At 36.0% G+C, this 26,478-nt stretch overlaps 1 protein-coding gene across 1 annotated transcript; it reads left to right on the top strand.

Annotated features, from left to right (window-relative positions):
- Positions 1-13,826: 13,826 nt before the first annotated feature.
- Positions 13,827-15,690, top strand: LOC111894793 (protein phosphatase inhibitor 2-like). The gene is made up of 5 exons (XM_052766506.1): positions 13,827-13,852; positions 13,965-14,015; positions 15,025-15,085; positions 15,232-15,424; positions 15,524-15,690. Exons 1-5 carry the CDS (start codon positions 13,827-13,829, stop codon positions 15,688-15,690), a joined length of 498 nt encoding a protein of 165 aa, XP_052622466.1.
- Positions 15,691-26,478: the final 10,788 nt, after the last annotated feature.

The raw sequence follows: 26,478 nt of genomic DNA, 5'->3' as shown, positions 1-26,478 counted from the left end.
AGATCAACAGCTGGTTTATCCAACGAAGGATTAAGTGATGTTCCAACTGCCAGTGGTACTCTCAGCTTTGTGCTATTCATTATTCCAAACTTTTCCAAAAGATTTGTTGTGTACTTCTCTTGATTGATAAATATTCCTTCTCTGCTCTAATGAATATTTAATCCCAGAAAATTCTTTATCTTCCCTATCATACTCATCTCAAACTGATTTTTCAAAACAAATTTCAAATTCTCTTGACAAAACAGAGTCAGTAGAGCCAAAAATAATATCATCGACATAAATTTGAACAAGTATAAGATGATCCCCAACTTTCTTTCGAAAGAGAATGGAATCAACTGATCCTTGTTTAAATTTTGATTGCTTTAAGAAATTGGTAAGAGTTACATACCAGGCTCTTGTTGCTTGTTTTAACCCATAAACAGCTTTTTCTAACATATAACAAAGATCAGGGTATTTTTCGTTAACAAAACCTGGAGGTTGTTCAACATACACCGTCTCTTCGAGTTCACTGTTGAGAAATGCACACTTCACATCCGTTTGGTAGACATCAAAATCCTTGTGTGTTGCATAGGCTAAAAATATTCGAACTGCCTCGAGTCTTGGAACCGGGGCGAATGTTTTCTCATAGTGTATACCTTCTTGTTGCGAATAACCTTTAACTACAAGCCTAACTTTGTTTCGAACAACGTTACCTTCTTTATTAGTTTTATTTTTAAAAATCCATTTTAATCCTATCACTGACATGTCTTTTGGTTTAGGAACTAGACGCCAAACTTTATTTCTTTCAAATTCAGCCAACTGAGATTAAATAGAAACAATCCAATCAGGATCTTCCAATGCAATCTTGACTGTTTTTGGTTTATTTTTCAAAATAAAAACATTGAACATGCAAAATTCCTGATGAGTGTCGAGTACCTCATTCTTTGAACGAATCTGAGCTCTCGTTAATACTCCAGCTTGTGGATCACCAAGAATTTGTTCATGTGGATGATTTCGAGTCCATCTGTCTATCAGAGGATATGTTGGATCAAAGTCCAACGGTGCATCTTCGAATGTTTCATCATTCTTTGAACCTGCAATTGACACATTATCAGTCGAATCATGAAAAATTTCGTGTTGATTATTTGAAATATTTGTTTGATTATCATTTTGCTCCCCCTCGACAAAATTATTTTCTTGATGCTCCCCCTCGACATCATCATTCATTCTCCCATTCTCCCCCTCGAAAGTATGCTCCCCCTCAACATGAGTAGTCGAATTCAAGTGCTCCTCCTCTATTTGATCAAATTGTAGAACTGGCAGACTTTCGTCATTATCTTGAGAATTTGTTGTCAATCGTAAATCAACAATTTTTTGTATCGTTGTCAAATCAGTAGAGTCTTTTGATGCTTCCGGAATTCGCTTATCCTCATCATGAATTTCAGCATCAATAGCCCTATTAGGAGTACCAAAATTAAATCATAATCAACATCGAATGAATTAATACTTTCAGATTCATTATTTGATTCATTAATGATTGGTTGTTGTGGGAAACATTTTTCATCACTTTTGACATAATAATCATAGAATGTGAGATTAAAAATTTCTTTGATCTTCCTTATTCGCTTGTTGAGCACCCTTTATGCCACATAAATATGAGAATAACCTAAGAATATTCCTTCATCAGCCTTTGATTGAAATTTTGAAAGATTATACTTAAGATTCATAATGAAGCACCTACAACCAAAAACATGGAAAAAATTTACATTCGATTTCCTATTGTTAATGATTTCATAAGGGGTGATATCGAATCTTTTATGAATAAAAGACCGATTTTAGTAAAGCAAGCAGTAGAAACAGCTTCAGCCCAGAGATATTTTGGAAGATTCGCGTATGTCAACATCGTTCTTGTTGCTTCACATAGTGAACGATTTCTCCTTTCGACAACACCATTCTGTTGAGGTGTATAAGGAGAAGAGAAGTTGTGCGAAATTCCTTTGTCAGCCAAAAATGAATCAAGAACCTTGTTCTTGAACTCAGATCCATTATCACTCTTGATTTTGCAAACCTTTTTCTTCAAACCTAATTCGATATGTTTGATAAAATCAATCATCACTTGTGTTGATTCTGATTTCTAACAAAGAAAATATACCCATGTAAACCTGGAAAAATCATCAGCAATAACCAGAATGTACCTCTTCTTGTTGAGTGTTTCAATTGTTGAAGGACCATAAAGTTCAATATGAAGAAGTTCCAAAGGTTTGACGATCTTCGAATCAGTCACAATCGGATGACCTTGTCTATGCTGTTTAATTGTTCGCAAGCTGCACAAAGAGAATCATTATCAAATTTTAACACAGGAAAACCTCGAACACGATCTTTTACCACCAATTTGTTCATATTTTTAAAATTCAAATGTGACAATCTTCGATGCCACAACCAGCTTATATCAGAGGAAGCCTTCAACAGTAAACAAACAGAAGGAACATCAACAATGGGTTTGATGTCAAGTGTAAACATAAGCAACTTTTTTGATTGTAAACTTCCCATTGGTCACCTTCCGATAACCTTTGACATGACACTTCTTATTATTTCCAAATTTCACAACAACAGCTTTTTCCAAACATCGAAAATCTATAAGGTTTTCCTTCTTCCCAGTCATGTGATGCGAGCAACCACTGTCGATATACCATTTGTCATCGTATTGCTCGTCACACAAAACAAACAATAATTTAAAGCATTTTGGTCCCCAAGGATGCTTGGTTCGTGGGTTATTAGAATAAAAAGCTTGATGTATCGACGATCCAATTATCCAGTTTCAAACTTTTGCTTTGATACTATCAATTAAGTCTACATCATTATTTAAGGATATCAAAATGTAATTATTCGGAGATTTAAAGTCAACATCAATGTGCACCTCATTCTTATTAGGTTCTTTCTTACTGACTTTTTCTGTCGAAATTTCTCTCCATTTTTAAATAGAAGGATTTGATCCTTTTAAAGAAGAACTTTCATTTGATGATTCATTCAGATACTTCTCATATGCATCCTTAATATGTTCTTGAGAGAATTTCCCAGTTTGAAAACGCTTTCCCTTTCCTTCCAACCAATGAATGATATTTTGCACATTTGTTTTTCCTTAAACAAATGAAGCTTTTGAAGATTGTTTAGAAGGTGGGTTTTGAAAATGAGATTGATCTGGCTTGAAAGTTTCATTTCTTCTCCCTTGAAATTTCAATTTCTCACAATGTCTTGTTGGCTTTCTTGTCAAAACATGAGGATTATAAATATTCTTAAATCGACTTTGATAACCAAAGTTATTGTTTGGAAAAACTGTTTTTGAATTTGAAAACTGAATTTGATAAGAAACACGATGATTGTTCGTTTGATCGAAAATCACTTCTCTGAATATTATTTAGTAAAAGCTTTGATTGTTAGAATTCTTAACAAAACCTTTTTGTTGAATTTTCACATAATTTTCATGATAAGAAGTTTGAACATTAGACTTTTGATTTGGTTTCGAAACATGTTCCTTGTCGTTAGAAAAATCTCTTTGGTGATTTTGAAGGTTTTGACATTGTTTTCTTTTCACCAAAAAATGGATTTTGTGATTTTGTCTTAACAGATTCAGACTTTTTCTTTTCAGACTTTTTGGAAGAAAAATTATGCTTTTTCTTTTTAAACACATAAGTATTCCAATAAGCCTTATTTCGTGCCTTATTCATTGAAATCCCATTTTCTTGTGAAATCTTTTGAATATTTTCTTTTTGACTTCAAACTTTTTCAATTGGTTTTTTAGAAACTTTAACGTTTGTTTGTTTTTCAACCTTTGACGTTTTAGTTTTAACCACCCAAGTTCGACTTGGTTTTTGTCTTTTGAAAAGTGTATGAGTTTTTGGTAAGATTGTTCTTAATGGTGCTTTGATTTGAGAAAAATCCTTCTTTCGAGGCTTTCTTATTGTCTTCTTCAACCAATTTGTTTATCTCTGGATTCACACTTTCTCCGTTACCCATTGTGACAAAACTTGGTTTGGAAAGACAACATTATCAGTGCACTTGAAGTTTAGATAAACCACATAATTAGGTTCAAGATAATGGGAACCTTTTTCTTTCATGATTGTGTCAAATTTCTTTGTTTCTTCATACACTTGATCTTCAACAATTCGAGGAATTTTTGTTTATTTCGAAACATTTGAATCAATTGTTTCCTTCGAAACATCTTCATCATCGTCACTGTCAGTCTAACTATCTTTGACAGTCACATGGTCAGAATCAAAAACTTTCGAAGTAGAGGGTTGGTCTTTGTTAACTTTAATATTTGAATCATGATATTTTTCTTTACCCTTAGCTAATGATTCGACATTAATGACGGATAATTGAGAACAATCAACAACTTCCTTTGCTTCAATTTCACTGATATTGTCATCTTCGATATCAACAAAGTTGTTTTGGGAGCCAGAAGTTGAATTCTCAGTCTTTTTCAAAATCTTGATTTGTTCATTTACAGTCTAAGTTTTATTAGGTATATTAACAAGATCATTAGCATCTAGATGTTCATCAATTTTCACTATTCCATAGGGATATCTATTATCGGGAACTTTATTAAAGTCAAAAATAGTCATCTCACAATCATAAGAAGTTGCATCTACTTTTTCCCTTTCGAAAGATAAGAATGGTAGAAGCTTCCTATGTTGTTCTTTACTTATGTCACTAGAGTGATGCAATTAAGTTAATTTACAATAGAGTCTTTTAGCTGATTTACAGTAAATATTCCTTTGTTTTAACAAAATCCTATTATCTGTATTCAAACTATCTCTATCAATCATGATGTTCGTTATTTGCAACTCTAGATGATCTATCTTAGCCTTCTTCGCCTCCAACATGCTTTGGGTTTCAAGTAACTGAGTACTAGATTTTTTAGCCTCATTACTAGCAGAGATCACTAGATTATTAACATAAGTAACATCAACATCAAACTTAGTTTGTAACATCCATAAAATTCGATCCAATTTAAAACTTTTTAAATTATTTAGAACCATTCAGTTATTACAATTTGTTTTCAAAATAGTTTAAACATTAGAGTTCCCATAAATCATAATCATCAATCGAGGAAGTGTACGGTCACGCCTTCGCCTTCCCGCGGTCATTCGTTGAACCTGAAACAATAAACTAAAACTATAATCTCGAAAGCTTGGTGAGTTACCCCCAAAATACCAACGTCAAACAGATATAACCATATCATATAAACATATAAGCAAATAGCATCCATAATGAGCCTTCAGCCTGAATGGACCGCCTTGCAGGGCCTGCAACCTATCTGGACCTCTCCCAAGCCTTCGGCATGACTGGACCGCCTCGCATGGCCTACAGCATATTCGGACCGCTCGTCGGGTATGTTGGTCTACAACACAAAGCAGGACCGCCTCAACCAAACCCCCAACCAAACAACCATGTGCGCGTATAACAGATAATCACATAACACTCTATAGACAACAACCCGCTCTAACATATCAATAGCATAACAACATCCTATAACCAGGATACTGACCTAACTGGTCACTAACATAGCATCATCCTATATACCAGGATACCGATGTGCATATAAGTATGATACACTAGCTCATATCATATAACAGTCAAACCGGTCTAACATATCACTAATCATAGCAACATCCCAATAATCAGGATACAGACCTAATCGGTCACTAAGCATAAGCATATCACCATCCTAACTACTAGGATGTAATCAATAAACATATCATGCCATAATCCAGATACAAATCCATAAAGGGTCGTCCTTGGTGCCTTAAACCATGTTGATATAGTGAGGATAACTCACCTGGCACTGCTGAAGTCCCGCAGATAAAACTCTAGCTACTAGTTGGCAGATTCCCGAACTGTTAACATCAAACAATACCCAATTAATAATTGGGTTCCAAGCCTAAGGTCCAACTCATACTCCAAAGGCCCAAAATTCAGATAATGGGCCAAAGCATAACATATGGCCCGACTTTCCAAATTGGGCCTAAACCCCTACATGGTCTTACCTTAAGGCCCATCCATCTATTCTAGTCAAAACTCTTGGTATTCCAATGGCCCAGAATCTCATAGTCATCAAGGCCCAATTTTCCAAATTGGGCCGGACCTTCCTAATGGCCTTTCCTCAAGACCAATAAATTTCCTTAGTCCAAAACCTTTTTTCCAAATGGCCCAAGAAGGCCCACAGGAACCTAGCCCAAGAAATGGCCCTATCCTGAAGCCCAAACTACGAAGTCCAACCTGATTGAGTACGCAGGGCGTACTCAGCCGTACGTTGCGCGTACTTGCCTAATGGCTTGTACATTGCACGTACTGGCTTGTACACCCAACGTACTTCCCTCTTAATTCTATTTTGCCATTATGCACTTAATGCTTTAAGCCGTAAGTCCAAGCCACATCTCTGAGTCCCAAACGACATCTAAACCCATAAAGTTAATAACTTGGTGACTCTACATACCCCAAAAAGACCAAATCTCAAAGTATGACATTCTACTTCCATGGAAATGACTCAAACTTCAATATGGATGATCTTAAACTCTAAAGGTACGAACTTTATGGACCTTGAACCTCAGAAACACTAAGAGGGGCAACTCAAAGCTCCTGGAATGAAATCAAGACCACTAGATCTCATCTTTGGGACCAAAATGAACTAAAACTCACTAGTAAGAGATATAAGATATCAATGATCATGTTCAAAGATTTATACCTTCATCAAGCTGAAAATGTGTCCCAACAGCTAGATCCATAAGCTTCCCATTGATCCCCATCTTTGCACCAAGCTCCACCTTCTGGAAAATGGACCAAACACTCCAAAAATGGATTACATAAGCTCAAAATTCCACCATGAGTGATTGAGGATGATTTCAAGGGTTTAGAGGGATGGAGGCTGAAGATATTAGGATTAGGATATGAGATAAGGAGCTTAGATAGGGTCCAAGACCCTAAAATAGGGTTCTGATCTGACTGGAATACGCCCAACGTACATATGGTACACTCAGCGAACTCATGGAAACCTTCGCGACCATCCTGGTCAGTATGCCCATCGTACTCCAAGGTATGCCCAACGTACTACCTTCTTCACTAGTATGCCTTGCATACTCTTTGTGCATGCCTCGTGTACTTGGCTAAGCCTGAAAACCACGAAACTTCCAAAGGCCATAACTTCGTCGTTATAAACCCGTTTCTGACGATCCTTATATTACAGAAAGGTAACGAGAAGCCATACACTTCTATCAACTCATAACCTGCTTAAAACCTTCCGAACAAGGATCGTTAGAAATACCCATAGGCTCCAAAACACGAATCGAACACCTGGATCACTTCCAATACATCACCCACACCCAAATGGGCCTAGAACCTACCTTTTCAAATACCCTAATCCTTATGATGACTGATATTCAGGCCACAGCCCCAGACCAGGAGTCGATTCGAAACAAGGTGTTACATAGTTAACACAGAATTATAAGCACTTGAAGGAATATTAAAGGATTGAAGTAGAGAACGTACCTTCAAAGTCATTGGTGCATTGTCTCCTGATGTCGAAAAAAGCAACTACCAGTGACTTTCTCTTTGTCATCCTCCTTATACCTTGCAAACATGGCTCCATGCATTGGATTCCTCATTTCTTCGTCATCTGAGCCTGAAGACCATATTTGGTATTTTTCCTCATCCTCATCTTCTCCTCTTGCTACAAGTGACATCCCCTTCGACTTAGCCCTCACTTCTTCCAGCCTTTCGGAATAGTATGCCTTATCCTTAACCTTATTCTTCTTTTCTTCTTTCTTCTTTCTTCTTCATCATACAGTCATTTTCCATGTGATTTGCTCCATGACAGTAGTGACAATTAATTCCTGAATCACCCTTTAGCTTTTTCTCTTGTTTAGAATCTTTACCCTTAACCTCTTTCTTCTCAAACTTCTTCTCATCACTAACTTTTCCAGTGTTACTTCCCTTCATTTCACCAACTTTCGACTTTGCATTGAATGGATTCTTATAAAAATTCTTTACTCTGTTGTTGGAGTAAAAAGCCACTGGTTCGTCATCAGAGTTAACGATAAAACCTTCGTCTTCAGAACTTTCCTTCTCAATAGCTTGCATCTCACCTACTATTCCTGATACATTCGAAACCAATGCTAATGGACCTCCCAGATTGATCTTTAACTCTTCAGCTATTTCATTCACTTCAGTTTCGTGAGCTTTTATCAAATTGTAAAGATCATTAAGAGTCAAAAAATCGAAGGTTTGTTGTATCTTCATCATCAAACTCACATTCCTCCATTCCTTGCGAAGCCCCATAGTGAAAGTAAGGTTGTATTCCATAGCAGACCTGCTAATTCCATACCTATTACACTTATATATGAGCTCATTCAGACGGTCATAGTATACTTCAATCGTTTCTCCATCTTTTTGCTTGAACTCCTTCAATTTAATCAGACATTGCTTGACTGAACTGATTTTGGTCTTCTCACTACTCTGGTACTTTTCCTTCAGTGTATTTTAGATCTCTTTAGAGGTTTTGCAGGTTCAAACGTAAGTATACACAATAGGAGGAAAAGCACCACGATGCTCTCTCATGCATCTTTTCTCATTCTTCTATAGCCTTTAAGTTTGTTCAATAACACTTTGAGTTTATGCAGAAGTACCAATGCTTTAAACAGATGGAGGCAGATGAACATCATCAATAATGCACTTCCATAGCTCTTCATCGAGTTCGTTCAAGTAATCCTTCAGTCGATCTCCCCATTGATCGTAATACTCTAGAATAAGCATAGGAATCTTAGTTGAAGATCCTAGCAAATGAGAGAAAGAAGTCATGTTATTCATGTTGAAGTTCGCCATTGATGTACAGATGATTTCAGAGGAAAGCTTGAGAAATTTGAGATTAACAAGATGAATCAAACAACAAATGAACACTAAACACTCAATTTGTCAATCGAAATGCAGAATCAAATTAGAACTGAAGATCTACAAAGATTTTCAGGATCAAAAGTGCGGAAAATTTTGAATCTAGAATGAGATTCAAAAAGCTTTTGAAACAAAAGAAAATCATATCAAAATAGTTTGATTCCTGTTGTGATAACAATTGTAGTTCCGATTGAATCGAGTAATCAAACAAAATTATAGTATGAAATGATGTAGAACACAAGTTCTAAATATAATCTGTTTGGCACGTTATATTGCTTGATCAGTTGAATACAAGAGGAAAAGAGAGATGATTACAATCAGGGAAAAGTTCTTAACCTCTAAAAGTATCCTTCCCATATTTATAGGGAAAACTGAAAGCACAAAAAGTATAAGAACATTTGACATTTATGCTTCGATACTAAAGTAGTCCTTAAAATAAAATACAATCCAATATTTGATATTACAAATAACAAAGACAATTTCGACATCTCACAACCTTCGAACCCCAACAATAATCTGATTTGCAATCGTAGCTCTTAAAAGCCGTTGTCGAACTCTGACCTAGTCAATGACACGTCCTTTATATAAGGGATCATATAATCATCCATTCTACAAGATATCATATGAACAAAGACATGAAACAAAATCATTCGCAATGTCCAACAGTTTGTTTCCCGATTTCAGATTTGTTTGAAAACGAACTTAATTGAACACATCAATTCAGTCTTGACCGAGCTCGGCACATAAGTCAACACAAAATCGTTAGGGGGGGGGAAGATATTGCTTTTACCCCTTGGGATATAAGGAACAGATAAACTTTGACTTATATGCTTGTACTATTTACTCATCAAATCGTACACAACAATACATTTTATAGCACAAGTTACTAATGCGTTTACGCATTATCAATGCACAACCAACTCGTAAACAACTTATATATCTCGGTTTAAAGATTATATGATATTATCATCTCACAATTACTCGAGATAAATTCCATGAAGTAATTCAAATGAGCGTGGGTTTAATCCAATACTTAAATCTTATTTCAGGAGTACTCATGAATGTTGTAGCAAATGTTTGCTATGTCTAAGAACTTAGACAATCTACAAGTCAATTGATGACAATGTTAATTCACTACTTACTTCCAAAGTATGATCGACTGTAGATAATTTTGAAAAATCCAATTACTTAGGAAGTAAAACATGCATAAGAGAAACAATAGTAAACAATACTCATAAATAAATCTCTATTACTTAATCTTCAAATGTCAATTACATTTATCTATTACAAGTTTCTAAAACATCTATCTAATTACTAAAACTAATATTGTCCTTCAGACCAATGCTCCTCGCATGCTGAATGTGCATAATTCTACTCAGACCCTTTGTGAGAGGATCTGCAGGATTCTCTTATGACGATACCCTCTTGACAACGAGGAGTATTTCTTCTACCCGATGTTTGATGAAGTGGTATTTTCTGTCGATATGTCTAGATCTACCATGATCCCTTGGTTCCTTTGTTAAGGAAACCTCGCGTTCATTATCGCAGAAGATATCCGTGGGCTCCTTTATGGCTGGTACAACTCCAAGGTCTCCAATGAAGTTCTTTAACCATATAGCCTCCTTTGACGCTTCGCTCGCAGCTATATGCTCAGATTCGCACCTTGAACCAGCTATGGTCTCCTGCTTGGAACTTTTCCAAGTAACTGCTCCTCCGTTAAGGGAAAACACCCTGCCTGAATGAGAACGAAAGTTTTCACGGTCAGTTTGAAAGATGGCGTCACTATACCCTGTCACTCTCAAGTGATCACTACCACCAGGTACAAGGACCCAGTCCTAAGTCCTTCATATATACTTAAGAATATTTTTAACTGCTATCCAATGAGCTTTACCTGAGTTCCCTTGATATCAACTGACCATGCTCAAAGTAAAAGCCACATCAGGGAGAGTACATGTCATATCATACATGACCAAGCCAACGGCGGAAGCATATGGAACCCGACTCATTGCTGCTATCTCGGCATCGGTACTCGAACTCTAAGTCTTATAACTCAATTTTGTAATGCTCTAGATATGTAACTCTCCTTTCTTGGAATTCTCCTTGCTAAAACATTTTAACACTTTATCCAAGTAAGTACTTTGACTAAATCCAATTAGTCTTCTACTCCTATTTCTCAAAATCCTTATCCCCAGAATATAAACAGCCTCTCCTAGATCCTTCATAGTGAAACACTTTCCAAGCCAGGACTTAACCTCCTGCAAGGTTGGAACGTCGTTTCCTATGAGCAATATGTCATCGACATACAATACTAGAAAGCTAACTATACTCCCACTAGCTTTGACATATACATAAGACTCATCCTCACTCCTAGAGAAACCAAACTCTTTGATTTTCTCATCAAAGCAAAGATTCCATCTGCAAGAAGCTTGCATCAATCCATAGATGGATTTCTCAAGCTTACACACTCTATTGGGGTATTTAGCATCAAAAAAACCTTCTGGCTGACACATGTAAACATCTTCCGCCAGCTTCCCATTAAGGAAAGTGGTTTTTACATCCATCTGCCAGATTTCATCACTACTAGAAAAATAGTCTTTTACGACGCACGAACCATGACACGCAGTGATTTATGATACGCAAAGGTGAGTGTGTAAAAAATAATGTCATCTCTTCCAAAATTTAAAGGATTTCAGACGCGCATTTTTGCGTGCCCTAAAATTAGTGTCTAAACAAAAAAAATAAAAACACGGAGGGCACCTGCGTGTCGTTTACGACTGTCGCTTTATAAATTTTAATAGAACGCGCGCGTTCCATTCGGGGAAAATGAAATCCCAAAAACTTAAAATCTCCGCCTTCCTTTTTTTTTCTCCCTCCACTTTAATTTCCCTAGTAGCTAGGGCTTTTTTCAAGAACTTGCCCTGATTATGCCCTCCTGTACTGCTCGTTCTCTCTTCAACTTCCCTTTCTCTCCTTCTCACTTGGACAAACCCTTTCTCTTCTTCTCAGTTCTCGACGTCGACAGCTTCTCCCACCTCCGACGTTTCTCTTGGTGTTGGTGCCTCCCACCTCTGACCTCTGTCTAGCCCTGCCCCACCTTCCAACGCTTTCCAGCGTCACCTAGCCGATGGAGCCCCTCATCTCCGGCAATCTCACCTCGCCTGCCCTTGCCAGCAACATTAGGTCCGGTGACCTTAGGGTCATTGCTTCTATTGCTCAAATTTACAAGCCCTATGTCTTATTAAGGTATGTTTTTCTTGATTCTAACTTCTCAATGTTTTCGTTCTTCTATAAGAACCCTAGCTTTGCTAAATCTCTTTTTCTTTCCGGCTTAATTTCTCTCAATTTCATTTACGATCGAAGGAACAAACTTCCGATATTTGGTGAAACTAACAATCGATGATGTGTGATTAGGTGAAATAATCGACTAGGGTTAACTAGGAACAAAGACACATGGAAACGGGAAAGGGGATGAAAAAGAAACACACAATATGTTTGATTAGGTGAAATCATCGGTTTTGGCAATTTTCTTGCCATCATTGGTACTACCGGAAAGCTTAGTTGGCAGGAGGAGTCGCTTCACTTTGGCTAATGAAGATACAACAGTCTCTGCAGCATCAATGGAAGATGATGTTTTGGCTAATTTGATCAGAGGCTTCACATCCCCTTCTACAATATAAGAGATTTTGTTCTTGGACAAAGCACCCAAGGCCCGAGCTGATTGAGTGGCAATAATTTGAGTTTTGCTTGTTAAAAGCTTCATCAAGGATGCACAACCTCATCAGTTGTAAGACTATCACATATATCTTGACGAATGCTGAAGAGATCAACCAAGACAGAAGCTACATGTTCCTGTGTTTCCTCATTTGAAGAATTAAGAATCTGAACAAGCGATCTCAACCATTTATAAGCATCTGATCCTTTTTGAACAAGTTCATAATGTGATGCCATGGTAAACACATGACCTAGTACTTCAATTTTGTGGGCTTTTGATTTTGGGGTGTCCCCCCAAAGCAGAGCTAGTAGCTGATTAATAGTGGCAGCATCTGCCATGCGTATAAGCTTTCTTAGTGCCTTCCCTGAGGCTTCTTGTCCCTTTGTTCCACCAGTTTTCAAGAACCATAGGAAAACAGGAATTGCTTCAGCACTTTCAACACATGCATAAATATCTTCACTGTGACAGCATAATTTCCACAGAACATAAGCTGCATCCTCCCTTGCTTTATCAGATCCAGTTTCTAGTTTCCAATACTAATATACGTTTCTCAAATTGAAGTATTTGTTGTTCATGATGAATTACTTCACATTATTAACGCGTTTAGCTCGCAATCACATATATATCTATTGACATTATTGATGATGAGATGGGGGCATTCATGTCTTTTTTGCACACAACAAGTTGCAAGTATTGTCCCATTGATTCTTTTCTAGATGTTTAATAGAACTCTGTATAAGAGCACATCAAGATGCAGTGCTTTCTTTGACTTCTTCGCCCGTTTCCCTTCTTCTCACGCCATCTCATACCCATCTTCAGCTACTAACAAACTACACCCACGACCTTTCTTTCTCTAAACAAAAATCTCCCAGCCTTACTCTACAAGCTCTCTTTCTCTATATCTCTCTCTAAACCTAACACTGCTCGACCATCTTCCCATGATTACTAAGAAACAACACAAAGAATGAACCGATTCAATACTTTCAATCATATTCTTTACAAAAGAACCTCAAATTTTACATGAACTTGGTTTCAATAGTTTCATTCATACCATAATCAGTGTTCAGAAAGGAAAGATGAACCGATTAAGAATACAGAAAAATTGATGTCTCCTACGAGGGTCCAACCCTTGAGATCGAGGGAGTTCTTTGGGGAAATCACGTATAATCGATGCCTAAGGAATTCGTCGTCAATGACAGCTGGAAAACGACAATGGCGGTGAAAGATTAGGAGTCTGAGAATCGCTTTCATTATCTTCAAAGATTTCGTTAGTCGTCTTTTCTCATTTTATTTCTCATCTCAAAAATCTATGTTTGTATGTTTATTTTAGGGTTTTATTTTGCGTGTTATTCAGCCCCACTCTTGCTCTTTATCCACTCAGGTAAGCTACAGTTTTATTGCAAAAACTGCTATGTGTTTTGTACGTAAAATCTTTTGATCATTTGTTTTTGGTGGAGTTTAAAATTAAGAAATCATGTCTTGAGTTATTGGAATTCTCTTTACCCATAGTGCTTTGGCTTAATATTGATATTTGATTGTGCTATTTGACCATATACCATCACAGGTTTTCATAGGTTCACTAATGTGTGATCAGATAATGAAAGAGTTTTAGAGGCTATAGTTGTTTAAATAGTTCATACAATGGGCTGATGTGTGCTGTTATAGAAAGAAATAGACATCAATATTGAGTAATTGATTAGCTTATGATGAGGATGTTAAAACATGAAATAAAACTTGATAAATCTAGTGCATCATCTGTCCACATAAATAAATAAGTTCTTGTGTCTTCTTAGCCTAAATATAAATAAGTATCAATCTCTTTTCATGACATATACAATTTCTTTTTACAGGTATAACAAAATGTCTGGAAGGAATCGAATGCCATGGGGCCCACGTGAGGGCCCAATACACCAGGCCCATGGGCCCCTCCCCTAATTACCTGTTGTGAAAGGGAATTAACTGTTGTGAAAGATGAGATTCATATATTAGGTTAAATCATCCCCTCATTACATGCTGAAAAAGATGCAAGAGCCTTTGTGTTGGTTGTTATCTTTTCCTGTAAAATTAAGACAACTTTTTTTTCAATCTTACACTTCAGAAGCTTAAGTACAATAGACATGAGGTAAAATTGACATACGCATATATATATATATATATATATATATATATATATATATATATATATATATATATATATATATATATATATATATATATATATATATATATATTCCTTTGTGTTGGTTGTTATCTTTTCTTGTAATGAAGTTGTTTGTTTTTTGTTTGGAAAATATTGGTTTTAGAAATATAATTATTTTTCCTGTTCTATGACGTATAAGTACACCCATACTAAAATAATATTAATATTTTTTTTATTGTTGTTTAAAAAGCCGTAGGAGAGGTTTTGGATGGGATGAAGCCAACCTTGGTGAAATTGAAGCAAATAAACATGTAAGACAGAAAATCACATAACCCAAAACTCCATATCATCCTATGATGCATGATACTGATGGTATTATACATATCCCACATTCCATTAAATTTAAATTAATTATTAATTTGTTATGTAAATTAATTCAAGTGTTGTTGACTTGTAGGATCTTTATCTCCTATTGGGGGGCTCTAATAGTTTCCTTGAAGGAGATGATAATATCAACATCAGACTGAATGCTGATGCAATTCGTTCAGCACTGAATGAGATGGCATCTTCTAGTAGCAACAGTAACTCCCATTATGGATGGACATCTTCAGATGATGAAGATGAAGCAGATGTCATGGATCATGATCTAGGTTCTTTCTACTTCCTTCATCTTCACCCTTTTGCTTTTCTTTTATTCAAAAAAAAATTAAAATTAAACTGATGATATGATGAGGATTCAGATGATGAAGGTGGGAAGAGTGCAAGAAGCTTTAGGGAGAAAAGAAAGGCGCACTATGATGAATATCGCAAAGTGAAAGAGTTACAGAAGAAGGAATCAATGAAAAAGGATGATGAAAAGCAATCCATTGTTGATGGTGTGGGAGATATAAATATCAGTATGCATTACAAAAGATAAGGACACGCAAACATGTTCTTTATTTCTCATCTTATTGGATTTATTTATAAAATCATTATTAAGTTATCTGATGAGCTTATTCTGTACATCAGAATGCAATTCACATATGAAATTCGAGAGGGTAGGAGAAAACGGGTTCTCTCGGCTGCAGGGAGTTTGGATGCTGCGGGAGATTGTGATCTTGATTGTGATGAAGATACTAACAGCTCTGTGTTTCCCTTACGTGTTGTCACGAGGGGTATTTACAGTATTTTGTTACCTGTTGGTGGTGAACTCGGGTGTTTACAGGTTTGCATGGTTGGGGTGTATGACTTTTAGTATGGTAATCGGTAAAAGGTAAAAGGTAAAAGTGAGTCGGCATTATATCATATCATATTATCATATATTGATATGTTATCATATATGAGTGGCTATTTGATCAATGTCAGTTGACACAAATATATAAAAGTGGGCTCACTCTATTATGATCTTTTTTACTCAATTGTCACATTACGTTTGGCCCAAAGTGAGTAGGCTTCAACAAATATTAATTCTTGTTTTTGTTTTATATTTGGGACAATGTTATTAAATATTATTTGTATTTTTGTATTCCCATGTTATTAGGTCCAAACCATGGATATTTGAATTTGTTGATTTTGGAGGTGAAATGAGACGAGATATATTTGCGTGTTTTCCAATCGGGTGATACTGAATTGGGTTTGTCATCAAAGTAAGGTTTGATTTAATCTCTTCAATCCTTAACACATTGATATGTCATATGTTAAAGTTGACTCAATCAGTTCGTGTTTTTGTTGTAAATTGTAAATTGTAATTCAGGGGATTCTTGGTCCATGTGCATCACTTGAAAAGGTTCATATAGTATTTTAAATAATGTTGACTCTTTGTTGACTTATTGTTGTTTTTTATGCAGAAAGGTGCTTTATGTTCTGATACTAGTATTGGTCAAGGGGGTACTATTACATGGAAGGTGCTTCAATACACACTTGCTTACTCCATTGTACACAAACTAAGGAAATAGGAAAACACACAATGGAAATTGGAAAGCGAATGAAAATGACAAGTGATTTTGTGTTATGTTTACAGGGTTGATGAAAGCGAATAGCTCTCGAGTTAGAAGTGGAAAAGAAAGCTCAAGCCGAAAGAGATAAGATGCTGAAAATGCAAGTGTTTTATTCTTCATTTCAATTGTTAATATGAAACATAGAGTAGATTAGATGAATGCAAATTTATATATTGTAAGAAATAGAATTGTATGACATTAAAAGTTTATTCAATGGATTGTATTTTTTTGTATATGGTATTTTATTTCTATTATGACACATTAAATGCAAATTTAATTTAAAAATTAATAAATATATAAATATATATTTTTTTAAATATTTAAATTTACGATACGCAAAAATGTGTGTCATCTTCATTTATGACATGGCCTTTCTTGACAGGGGCTTTCTTGATACGCATTACGTGTCATTAACACGCGCGTCGTAAGGTTACGACACGCGAATGTGTGTCGTCTTTCTTTATGACAGGGCCTTCCTTGATACGCATTGCGTGTCGTAAACGCACGTCGTAATTGCGCGTCGTAAATGAGCGTCGTAAATGCGCGTCGTCTCTCTTTATGACAGGGCCTTCCTTGACGCGCATTTGCGCGTCGTCTGAGCCTTTTACGACGCACAATGAGCGTCGTAAAAGGCTGTTTTCCTAGTAGTGCATAATCATGAAACCCTGCGATGGCTAACACAACCCTAATAGAATTGATCTTGGCCACTGGTAAAAAGGTCTCATCATAGTCAACCCCCGGGGTTTGAGTAAAGCCCTTCGCAACCACCCGTTCCTGTAATGTCTGCACCTTTCCATCCATGTCAGCCTTCTTCTTGAAGATCCATTTGCACCTGAATATCTTTTGATCTAGTGCATTGTCAACCAAGTTCCAAACTTGATTGTCATACATGGACTGGATCTCGCTGTCCATTGCCTCTTTCCATTTAGCAGACTCAGGGCCCGCCATAGCTTCCTTATAGTTATTAGGTTCATCCAAATATATCAGTGTACTATCACTGATAAACGTATCACCTTCTACAGTTATATGGAAACCATATAATACAGGTGGAACGCTAAGTCTACTGTAGCGTCTAAGAGGTAACGAATCATCAACTGGTTCAACAAGAATCTTTTCCTCAGGTTGAACGCTAGTGTTAGAGGTTCCTTCACCGTTTAATTCTTGAATCTTGTCAAGATCAATTCTCCTCCCACTGTCCACTTGGCATATGAGTTCCCTCTCACGGAAAACTCCTCTCTAAGCTACGAAGACCACATTATCACTAAGTCTGTAGAATGGATATCCAAAGGATTTATATGGGTAGTCGATGAAAATAAACCGCTCACTTCGAGGTTCAAGCTTATCATGAGTCTCTCGTCTTACGAAAGCTTCACAACCCCAAACCTTGATGTGTGCCAACGAGGGAACCTTCTTTGTCCACATCTCATGAGGTGTTTTGGTAACCTTCTTAGTTGGGACTAGATTAAGGATATAAGCGGCAGTTTCTAATGTATACCCGCATAATGAGATTGGTAGCGAAGCTCGACTCATCATGGAACAAACCATGTCCAAAAAGGTTCAATTACGCCTCTTAGCCACACCATTAAGTTGTGGTGCCCTAGGAGGTGTTAATTGTGAAACAATTCCACATCCCTTAAGATAGTCGTGGAACTCGATACTAAGATACTTACCACCTGTAGCAGATCTGAGCATCTTTATCTTCCTGTCCAATTGAATCTCTACTTCTTGCTTAAACTCTTTGAACTTTTCAAAGGTTTCCGACTTATGCTTGATTAAGTAGATTTATCTACTTCTGCTATAATCATTAGTAAAAGTCACATAGAAGCGATAGGCATCCCTTGTGGTGGATCTGAAGGGCCCACACACATTTGTGTGTATGAGATCCAAAAATCCCTCACCTCTTTCAAAAGTACCAGTGAAAGGTGATTTAGTTATCTTTCCAAGAAAAAAATACTCGCACATGTCATATGACCTTAGATCAAATGACTCCAACACTCCATCCTTTTAGAGTTGGGCAATGCGCTTCTTGTTGACATGTCGAAGATGAAAATGCCACAAGCATGCCTTGTCTAATCCATTAGACGAATCAATATGCAACACATTATTTCCTAAGTTATCTACACCAATCATAGTTTCATATACACCATTACAAGGAAATGCTTCAAAATAAAAAAAAATACCATTATAATAAGCATTTATAGAACCACTTTCATTATTAAATGAATATAAAGTCGTTTCTGTACAAACCAAGAAAATAAATAATATTCCTCGTCATTTCTGACGAGTAGCAACAATTATTCAAATCTAAACCTAACCCACTACTAACCACTAAAGAGTAAACTTCGATCTTGGTAACAGACGACGATTTACTATTGTCCATTATCAGGTTCATCTTCCTATGCTCCACATCCCTACTTCTTCTTAGTCCCTGCAAGTCAGAACAAATGTGAAAACCACATCTTGTATCAAGGACCCAAGAACTAGCATGTGATGAGTTTTTAGACATAATAGTATAAATACCTGCAAAGGTGGGATTTATCTTCCTATCCTTGATGTCCTGCAAGTACTTCGGGGAGCTTCGTTTCCAATGCCCCTTTTCATGGCAGCAAAAGCACATTGTTTCTTTTGGATCAGAGGAGGGAGGGGCAAAACTGGTTTTACCTTTGGATCCACTAGAAGAATATCCATCATGAGACTTTCCATTCCATTTATTTGTGGGAGCTTTCCGCTTTTTTCCCTTTCCATGTCCAATGCCCCTTTTCATGGCAGCAGAAGCATGTTGCTTCTTTTAGATCAGAGGAGGGAGGGGCAGAACTGGTCTTACCTTTGGATCCACTAGAATAAGATCCATCATGAGACTTTCCCTTCCAGTTCTTTGAGGGATCTTTCCTCTTTTTCCCCTTTCCATCTCTAATAGCCAGAATTGGGGTAGCAGTAGGAGTGGATTCAACACCTTTACCTTTCAATCCACTTTCAGCAGTTCTTAACAAACCTTGAAGTTTGCTTAAGGTGACATCCACTTTGCTCAGATGATAAGCATCTTGAATTGATCATAGCAATGAGGAAAAGAGTGTAAGACTATGTCAATAGCCGGCTCTTCATCAAAGTTCACATTAAGCTTGAGCAACTGATCCATATATCTCTGCATCCTTTGCAGGTGGGTCATGATGGACTCTCCATCCTTCATCTTGGTTGTTATGAATGAGGTGACTATCTCTTACCTTTCTTGAAGTGCTCTTTGATGGTACTTTTCCATCAATTCCTGACACGTCTCGTAAGGCCAAAAGTCCTCATAGAGCCACTGCAAATTAGGAGTCATAATGGCCACTATAATGCATGATACTTTGGTCGCTTCCTTTCATTTGGTCCTATACTCAGCCATTTCTTCAGGAGTAGCAGTGGCTTTATCTATGTCAACTAGTTCCTTGTCGAGAATATGTTCCTTACCCTCGTAACATAAGGCCATTATGATGTTTCTGATCCAATCATTGAAATTGGATCCATCAAATGTGACCCTCACACAAATGTTCAAGACTGAAAGAGTTTGAGGAGTTGTTGTTGGAGTTTGAGCCAGAAGCGTTGTTTGGGCCAGACATCTGAAAAAGAAGAAAGACAAGGTGTTGATTAGATAGGAAATCCTTAATATAACACCCAAATGAAATATTAAGGCTACGACCCAACACAATAATTCACAATTCAGAAAAAGGATGCCATAATCCAATTGTAAATTATTTGAAGGTAGGTAAATGATGATTTACCAATTCCACCACAAAAAAGAAAATTTAAATAAATTAGGTTTTATTAAATGAAATTCCTATACCTTTTAAGATTCATTGAACTATTCAATGACATGCTTAATCTCGACTATGCCCTTTAAGTTTGTGACTGGGATACCGAGGTTCACAAACAAGGTGTGAATAACCATGCAAATTAGCTTGGTATTCTGAATGTCATTTACCACCTAATCAATGTGTCGGTTAACTACACACGCTCCATTGATCAATGATAATTTATGAGCTACCCATTGCCACCCTTTGTTAGTCCAAGTTAGTGTGTCGGATAAGCACACACGCTCCACTAACGACTTGGCAAAGTGTAATGTGCAATTTCATGGATTAGAATCAAATTCACATTTTCTTAAAGTAACTAAGATTGGGGATTTATAAAAACATTTAGTTACTTTATATTTATCATTATACTTATTAATGAGAAAATTAATGTCCTATCCTACCCGTTCGGCAAACGACCTTCCACCAATCTAGGAAGCGGTTGGCGAGAGTGGTCATCCATTCAACCGCCATTTTATAGGTAGTTTATTTATACCCCTTATAGACCGGCTTCGTGAATGAGGTCTACTAACGGTAAGATTGACTCATCTTATACATATATATAAATTAAACTTTTAATATTATACTAGTATACGGGTGTATTTTTAACTTTTAAAATACTAGGGTTTTAGAATTTAATATTTCACAATTAAATTTTTAATTAAGTTTTAAATTCCAAAACTGAAAGGTGTAATTTGAAACTTTTCAAAAATTCTATATCAAATTTTAAATAATTATAATTATGTCGTTATCTTAAAATTTGACCAAATCCATCTTATTTGATAATGAAATCAGATTACCATTAAGAAAATTCAGTTTAAGGTGATAAAAATGAATTATGGTTATTATCCTAATCCAAACAAGATCTAAAAATCAAAAAATCAGCTAACAGACGAGTCAACTCGTCGAGTCAAGGTATGGACTTGTCGAGTTCATCATAGAACTCATCGACTTTATCATACAAAATGTGAATTCTTTTTTGCTATCGATTTGGACAGATCACTATTGCATCTAATATAATTGAAAAACATCCTAGGCTCTGATACGACTAAAGGGTTTTGAGCATATATACAATCCTATGTGATCATGCAACCCTAATTGCTTTGGATCTAAGTTTTTCACTAGTTATACATGCAAATAGAAATTCTAAAGCAATAACCCTAATACTAGCCTACAATTTTGCAATCCATATGAAAACTTGGGTAAGAAGATTACCTTGCTTGCTATCTAGTAATAACAAGAATTCCTTGGATGATCTTGACTCTTGAAAGCTCAGTGCCTCAAGTGTTGCACCTCTAATGGAGTCACAAAACCAATAGCAAAGGATGAATAAGAGAGGAGGTAAAACACTATGAAAATCGGCTAGGGTTCTCTAAGAAAGCATAGGGCCAAAATTTATATGCTAGGGGGTCTTTATATAGCTGAGGCTACTAAGGTTTTCAGGTGGAAACCCTAATTTCCTTGCTTAGGCCTTAAGCAGTCCATGGACCTCCACAATAGAAGCATTGGATGAAATTCTATAGGGTCTCCTATAGATTTTGTCCACTCCCTTCTAAAGGAGTCCATCAGCCCAACTCTAAAACTATCATTAATTTGCAAAACCAATCCCCGTTCTTTTAACCAGCTCCTTTAATCCTAAAATTAATTCCAAATTAACTTCTAATTAAATACTAATTGAATAATATTATTTCTAATTAATATATTATTCTTATAATATTAATAAAAAATTATTCATTAACCTCTTTCTCCAAAAGTCATCTTGTCAATTCGTTATGGTGAAGGCAACCTAAAAGGACCATGCTACTATCAAATCAAGTATATACCAATTTATAGTTATGGGCTTAGACACCTAATCCAACACTAACCAGATTCTAGGAACTTGCATTGGCCACATCCTTAGCTAATTTGATCTTGGCTTACGAAACAGACACGGTAGTGCTAGCCTTTACCTCAACGATAACCTTCTCCATCTTCGCAATGTACTTCTCCTCCTTATCGGTATTCTCTTTGCTCAAGAGCTCCACCTGTTTCAAGAGATCCTTATTGGTTTCTCTCCATATCTTATCTTTCTCTTTGAGGGATTACTCAACCCTCTCAGCCCGAATCCTCAAGTCAGTAGAGATGTGGTCAGAGACCTGAAACAAAAAAAGACATCTGAAATGGTGAAACATAGAATATGAAAAGCAAAATTATATTGACACTTACAACCTGTGAGAAGGAAACCAACTTCTGGAGTGCATCCTCCGCTCCGAGATTCTCTAAGCCTAAGTCCACAATCCCAGTGGTTTTCTTATTTTAGATCCCGGAGTCTTCACCGTTGAATCTATGGAAGTTCTCTTAATAGGGAGAGAGGATGAAACCTTCTCCTTCTTTACAACCAGTTGACCATTAGACATGGCTGTGTCGAGATCGACAAGAGTGAAGTGGGCACCGGAACGTGTAACTTTGGATCCTGAGTGTAACAAGAGAAAACCCTATGAATTCATGATCCTTTATAAAAGATAAATATGAATTAGGATCCTTACCCTTCGACATAGAGATATTGGCTGAGGAACTTTCTTGATGACTGAGCTTGAATGATCTTTCTAACTCGGACAGGGCGATAAAACTCTGACTCTATCCTTGGTATCTTTAGTATGAGGGACGAGTTCTTCAAATTTAAAAGTTGCAAAAAGTCAAGCGAAATAAGAAGTGTAAATATTAAGATCCTTAGTGTAAAGATATCAACAAATAAGATCCTACCTTTTTTAACCCAAGACTATGGTAAATGATTTCCGTTAGGAATGGAATCAAGTTTCACAAAAAAAAGTATTTTTCCTTTCCAATCACCATTATTATGCTTGGATTTCAAGATGAGATGTGATCTATCAGTTTTGAATCTCAACAGAAAACAAGAATTCCCAAAGGTCGAAAGGTCATAGACATAAGCTGACTCGTTTAAACCAACGTTAAGATCCATGGAGCTGTTTAGATGACCGATCCAATAAAGGATCCTCCAAACCGCTGGCATGGCTTGAATATACAAATCATAGTGATTTTGATGAATTCATAGATGATTCCGGGAAAAGGATAAGAAAGACCTAAGGTAAAAGGATATTCGGGAAAACAAATCCAGGAGGACGAAACAAAGTCATGTTGGATCCATGAATCGAATGCTCTAAAAATGGTACATGCAGGGAAAGTTCTGATCGATTTTAGAGTTTTCATCTCATCATCATCATCAAAGGTACAAGTCTCTTCGTAATATAAAGCTTTTTGGTCTATGAAATCGTCATAAGGAATAGCGATAACACTCGGACAAGAGCGAGTTTTTTTTACCATATTTAAAAACGGTGAAGGTTAATGAGAAAAAAAAGACAAAGGCAGTACCTTCCATTGTATTAAATGAACGCCCGGAAGAAGAGCTTAAAAAGTAAGACAAAATCGAAAGGATGAACATCGTATTTATACAAGAATTACGGAAAGGTAGAAGGGTGATTTGACCTATTCCAACGACTAGAAATCTATCCGTTGAGAGTTAAATCACCCAATCCGTTAAAACTTTTCATTTCACTTTTTATTTTGAAGTTATACTTTTAAATATTTGGACATTAACTTTAATATTTTGCAGATATAATTTGGCGGGGGGGGGGGGGGGGGGGGGAGTTGTTAGGGGCAGGATCTCAGAATCATATTCAGGATCCTTAATATATTTGAATCCACAGGATCCTTAAACATATCATAGGATCCTAATTATTATCATTAAGATTTCCAAACACTTTTAACGACTATATTTTTCTTTCTTTTTCTCACTTGTGCATAATTAGTCAACATAAAACCCATTCTCAACAGAGAACCACTTCAACTAAGCTTAAGCCCCAGGAATACCGAGTCAAACAACATGCAAATATTTGTTCAAAGAGGATCCTGGAAATATCGGACTTCTTGTTATTTAGCTTAGATGATAATAGCATTTGTAAATCGCACACTACACACATGAAATCTCTACTAATTCATGTTTACTCGTATTATCTTCATTATCACTATAAGCCTACTTTGAAATTAATAAACACAATAAGGCAGGTCAGCATTATCACCTCTTAAGGTTTTATGTTGGAGATCCTAAAAAAGATCAAGGGATTTCCTTGTAAACTTGCTTGTGTCATTTACACTTCATTAGTATATTCATTTTGATCACAACACCACAACCTCTCATATAATTTGGTTGATTCGTACGTAATTATTTTTCGACCAAAATAGTATATTTTATATATGTATGTGAAGCTATATGTGTGAAAGTATGTGTATTTCGTATAAGTTGTTGGGTTTTCTATGCATCAAATACACTCTTAACTAGGTAGCAAAAAAATCGAAACTACGATATACCTAAGTGTACATGCAACCTGTGGATCTATGGTTTCATGTTAATTACATCTACCTTAGAAAACAAAAATACAAAGAAGAAAAACATACCTCTTATGTATCACACACAATTCACCAAAGAGTAGAATAAAAATAACTAGGAGAATTGTCAATTTCACAAACCCTAAGAGGGTTAGAAATCATCCCTACGAGGGGGAAGAAGAAGGGTTGGCGAAACTTCAAGTTAATGTGCAGGAAGAATGAAATCCCTAAGGCATCAGCCGAAAACCTTTTGCTATCCAGTCGATTGCACAACCATCACATCCACCACCACAGTCACAACCATCCATGGTAAAACAAGACTATTTAATTTCAAATTCTCATATAATGATCAATAAATGCATGTCAATTTGGTAATTTTGGTTTGTGGTGATTATTTGCTAAAAACTTTGGTAATTGGTTTTTTGTCCTAAGTGCAGGAAATAACAATGTAATTTGATTTTTTTATCCCAAGTGCAAGAAATAACAATGTACTTTGGTACCAATAAATGGATGTTGATTTGGTAATTGTATATGTAGTTGTGTTTTTATCCCAAGTGTAAGAAATAGCAATGTAGTTTGGTAATTATTGTATTTAATGTTCTTTAGCACAAAATAAGTAGAAAGTAAGCTACCATTTCTTGTAAAACAAGACTATTTAATTTCAAAGTCTCATATATCTATATAATGATAAATAAATGCATGTTGATTTGGTAATCATGTTTTTGTTCAAGTGCAAGAAATAGCAATGTACTTTGGTTTTTTTATCATCAGTTTAAAACTAGCAATGTACTTTGGCATCAATAAATGCATGTTGATTTAGTAATTGTGTTTATGTCCTAAGTTCAAGAAATAGCAATGTAATTTTGGTATTTCTTGTATTTAGTGAAAAAATAACAATGTACTTTGGTAGTTTTTGTTTATGTTTGATAGTTTAACTTATAAGTTTATATATGTTGTTATTTATTATTTAGTTGGAAAATCTCCGTCCAATGATCAATGACCTCGCGTGTAGGCAGGAGTTTATGCATTTTTTTAATCGGAGAAACCACAAAATGATGATCAAGGAGGAAATAAGGGGAACGGAGATGATGGTTTGTCGGATAATTAGTTTGTGTTTTTTTATGTTAGACTTGTTGTGACACTTTGGTACTTGTTGGAATTATAACATTTTTTTGTTTATTTTGGTATTTTTATATGAAATTATAACACTTTGCTACCTAATTCGATATCTTTATGTAATTATTTTCTGCATCTAATGGCGTTACGTATCAGTTTTCTTTTTGCACCGGAAAAGTATTGATTTAATATATATATATATATATATATATATATATATATATATATATATATATATATATATATATATATATATATATTACCAGCGACATTCGTATTACGGGCGACGTTAGATATTACAGGCGACAGAGTTATTGAGGACAATAAATATTTTTAGCGGCGACATTTTAAGAAATAACGACAGGGTAATACCAACGACGTGATATTGTTATTGTCTTTAAT

Source organism: Lactuca sativa, chromosome 8 (assembly GCF_002870075.4).
Source record: "Lactuca sativa cultivar Salinas chromosome 8, Lsat_Salinas_v11, whole genome shotgun sequence".
Classification (NCBI taxonomy): Eukaryota; Viridiplantae; Streptophyta; class Magnoliopsida; order Asterales; family Asteraceae; genus Lactuca; species Lactuca sativa.
The sequence above is the reverse complement of the archived record's forward strand: the minus strand, read 5'-3'. Positions and strand labels throughout refer to the sequence as shown.

What these genes read in the sequence shown, in the direction of transcription:
- LOC111894793 (XM_052766506.1), top strand. Translation starts at nt 13,827, where the DNA reads ATGACAGCTGGAAAACGACAATGGCG. An exon ending in CTTGCTCTTTATCCACTCAG is followed by an intron (nt 14,016 to 15,024) that starts GTAAGCTACAGT and finishes TTGTTTAAAAAG; the next exon opens with CCGTAGGAGAGGTTTTGGAT. An exon ending in AAATTGAAGCAAATAAACAT is followed by an intron (nt 15,086 to 15,231) that starts GTAAGACAGAAA and finishes GTTGACTTGTAG; the next exon opens with GATCTTTATCTCCTATTGGG.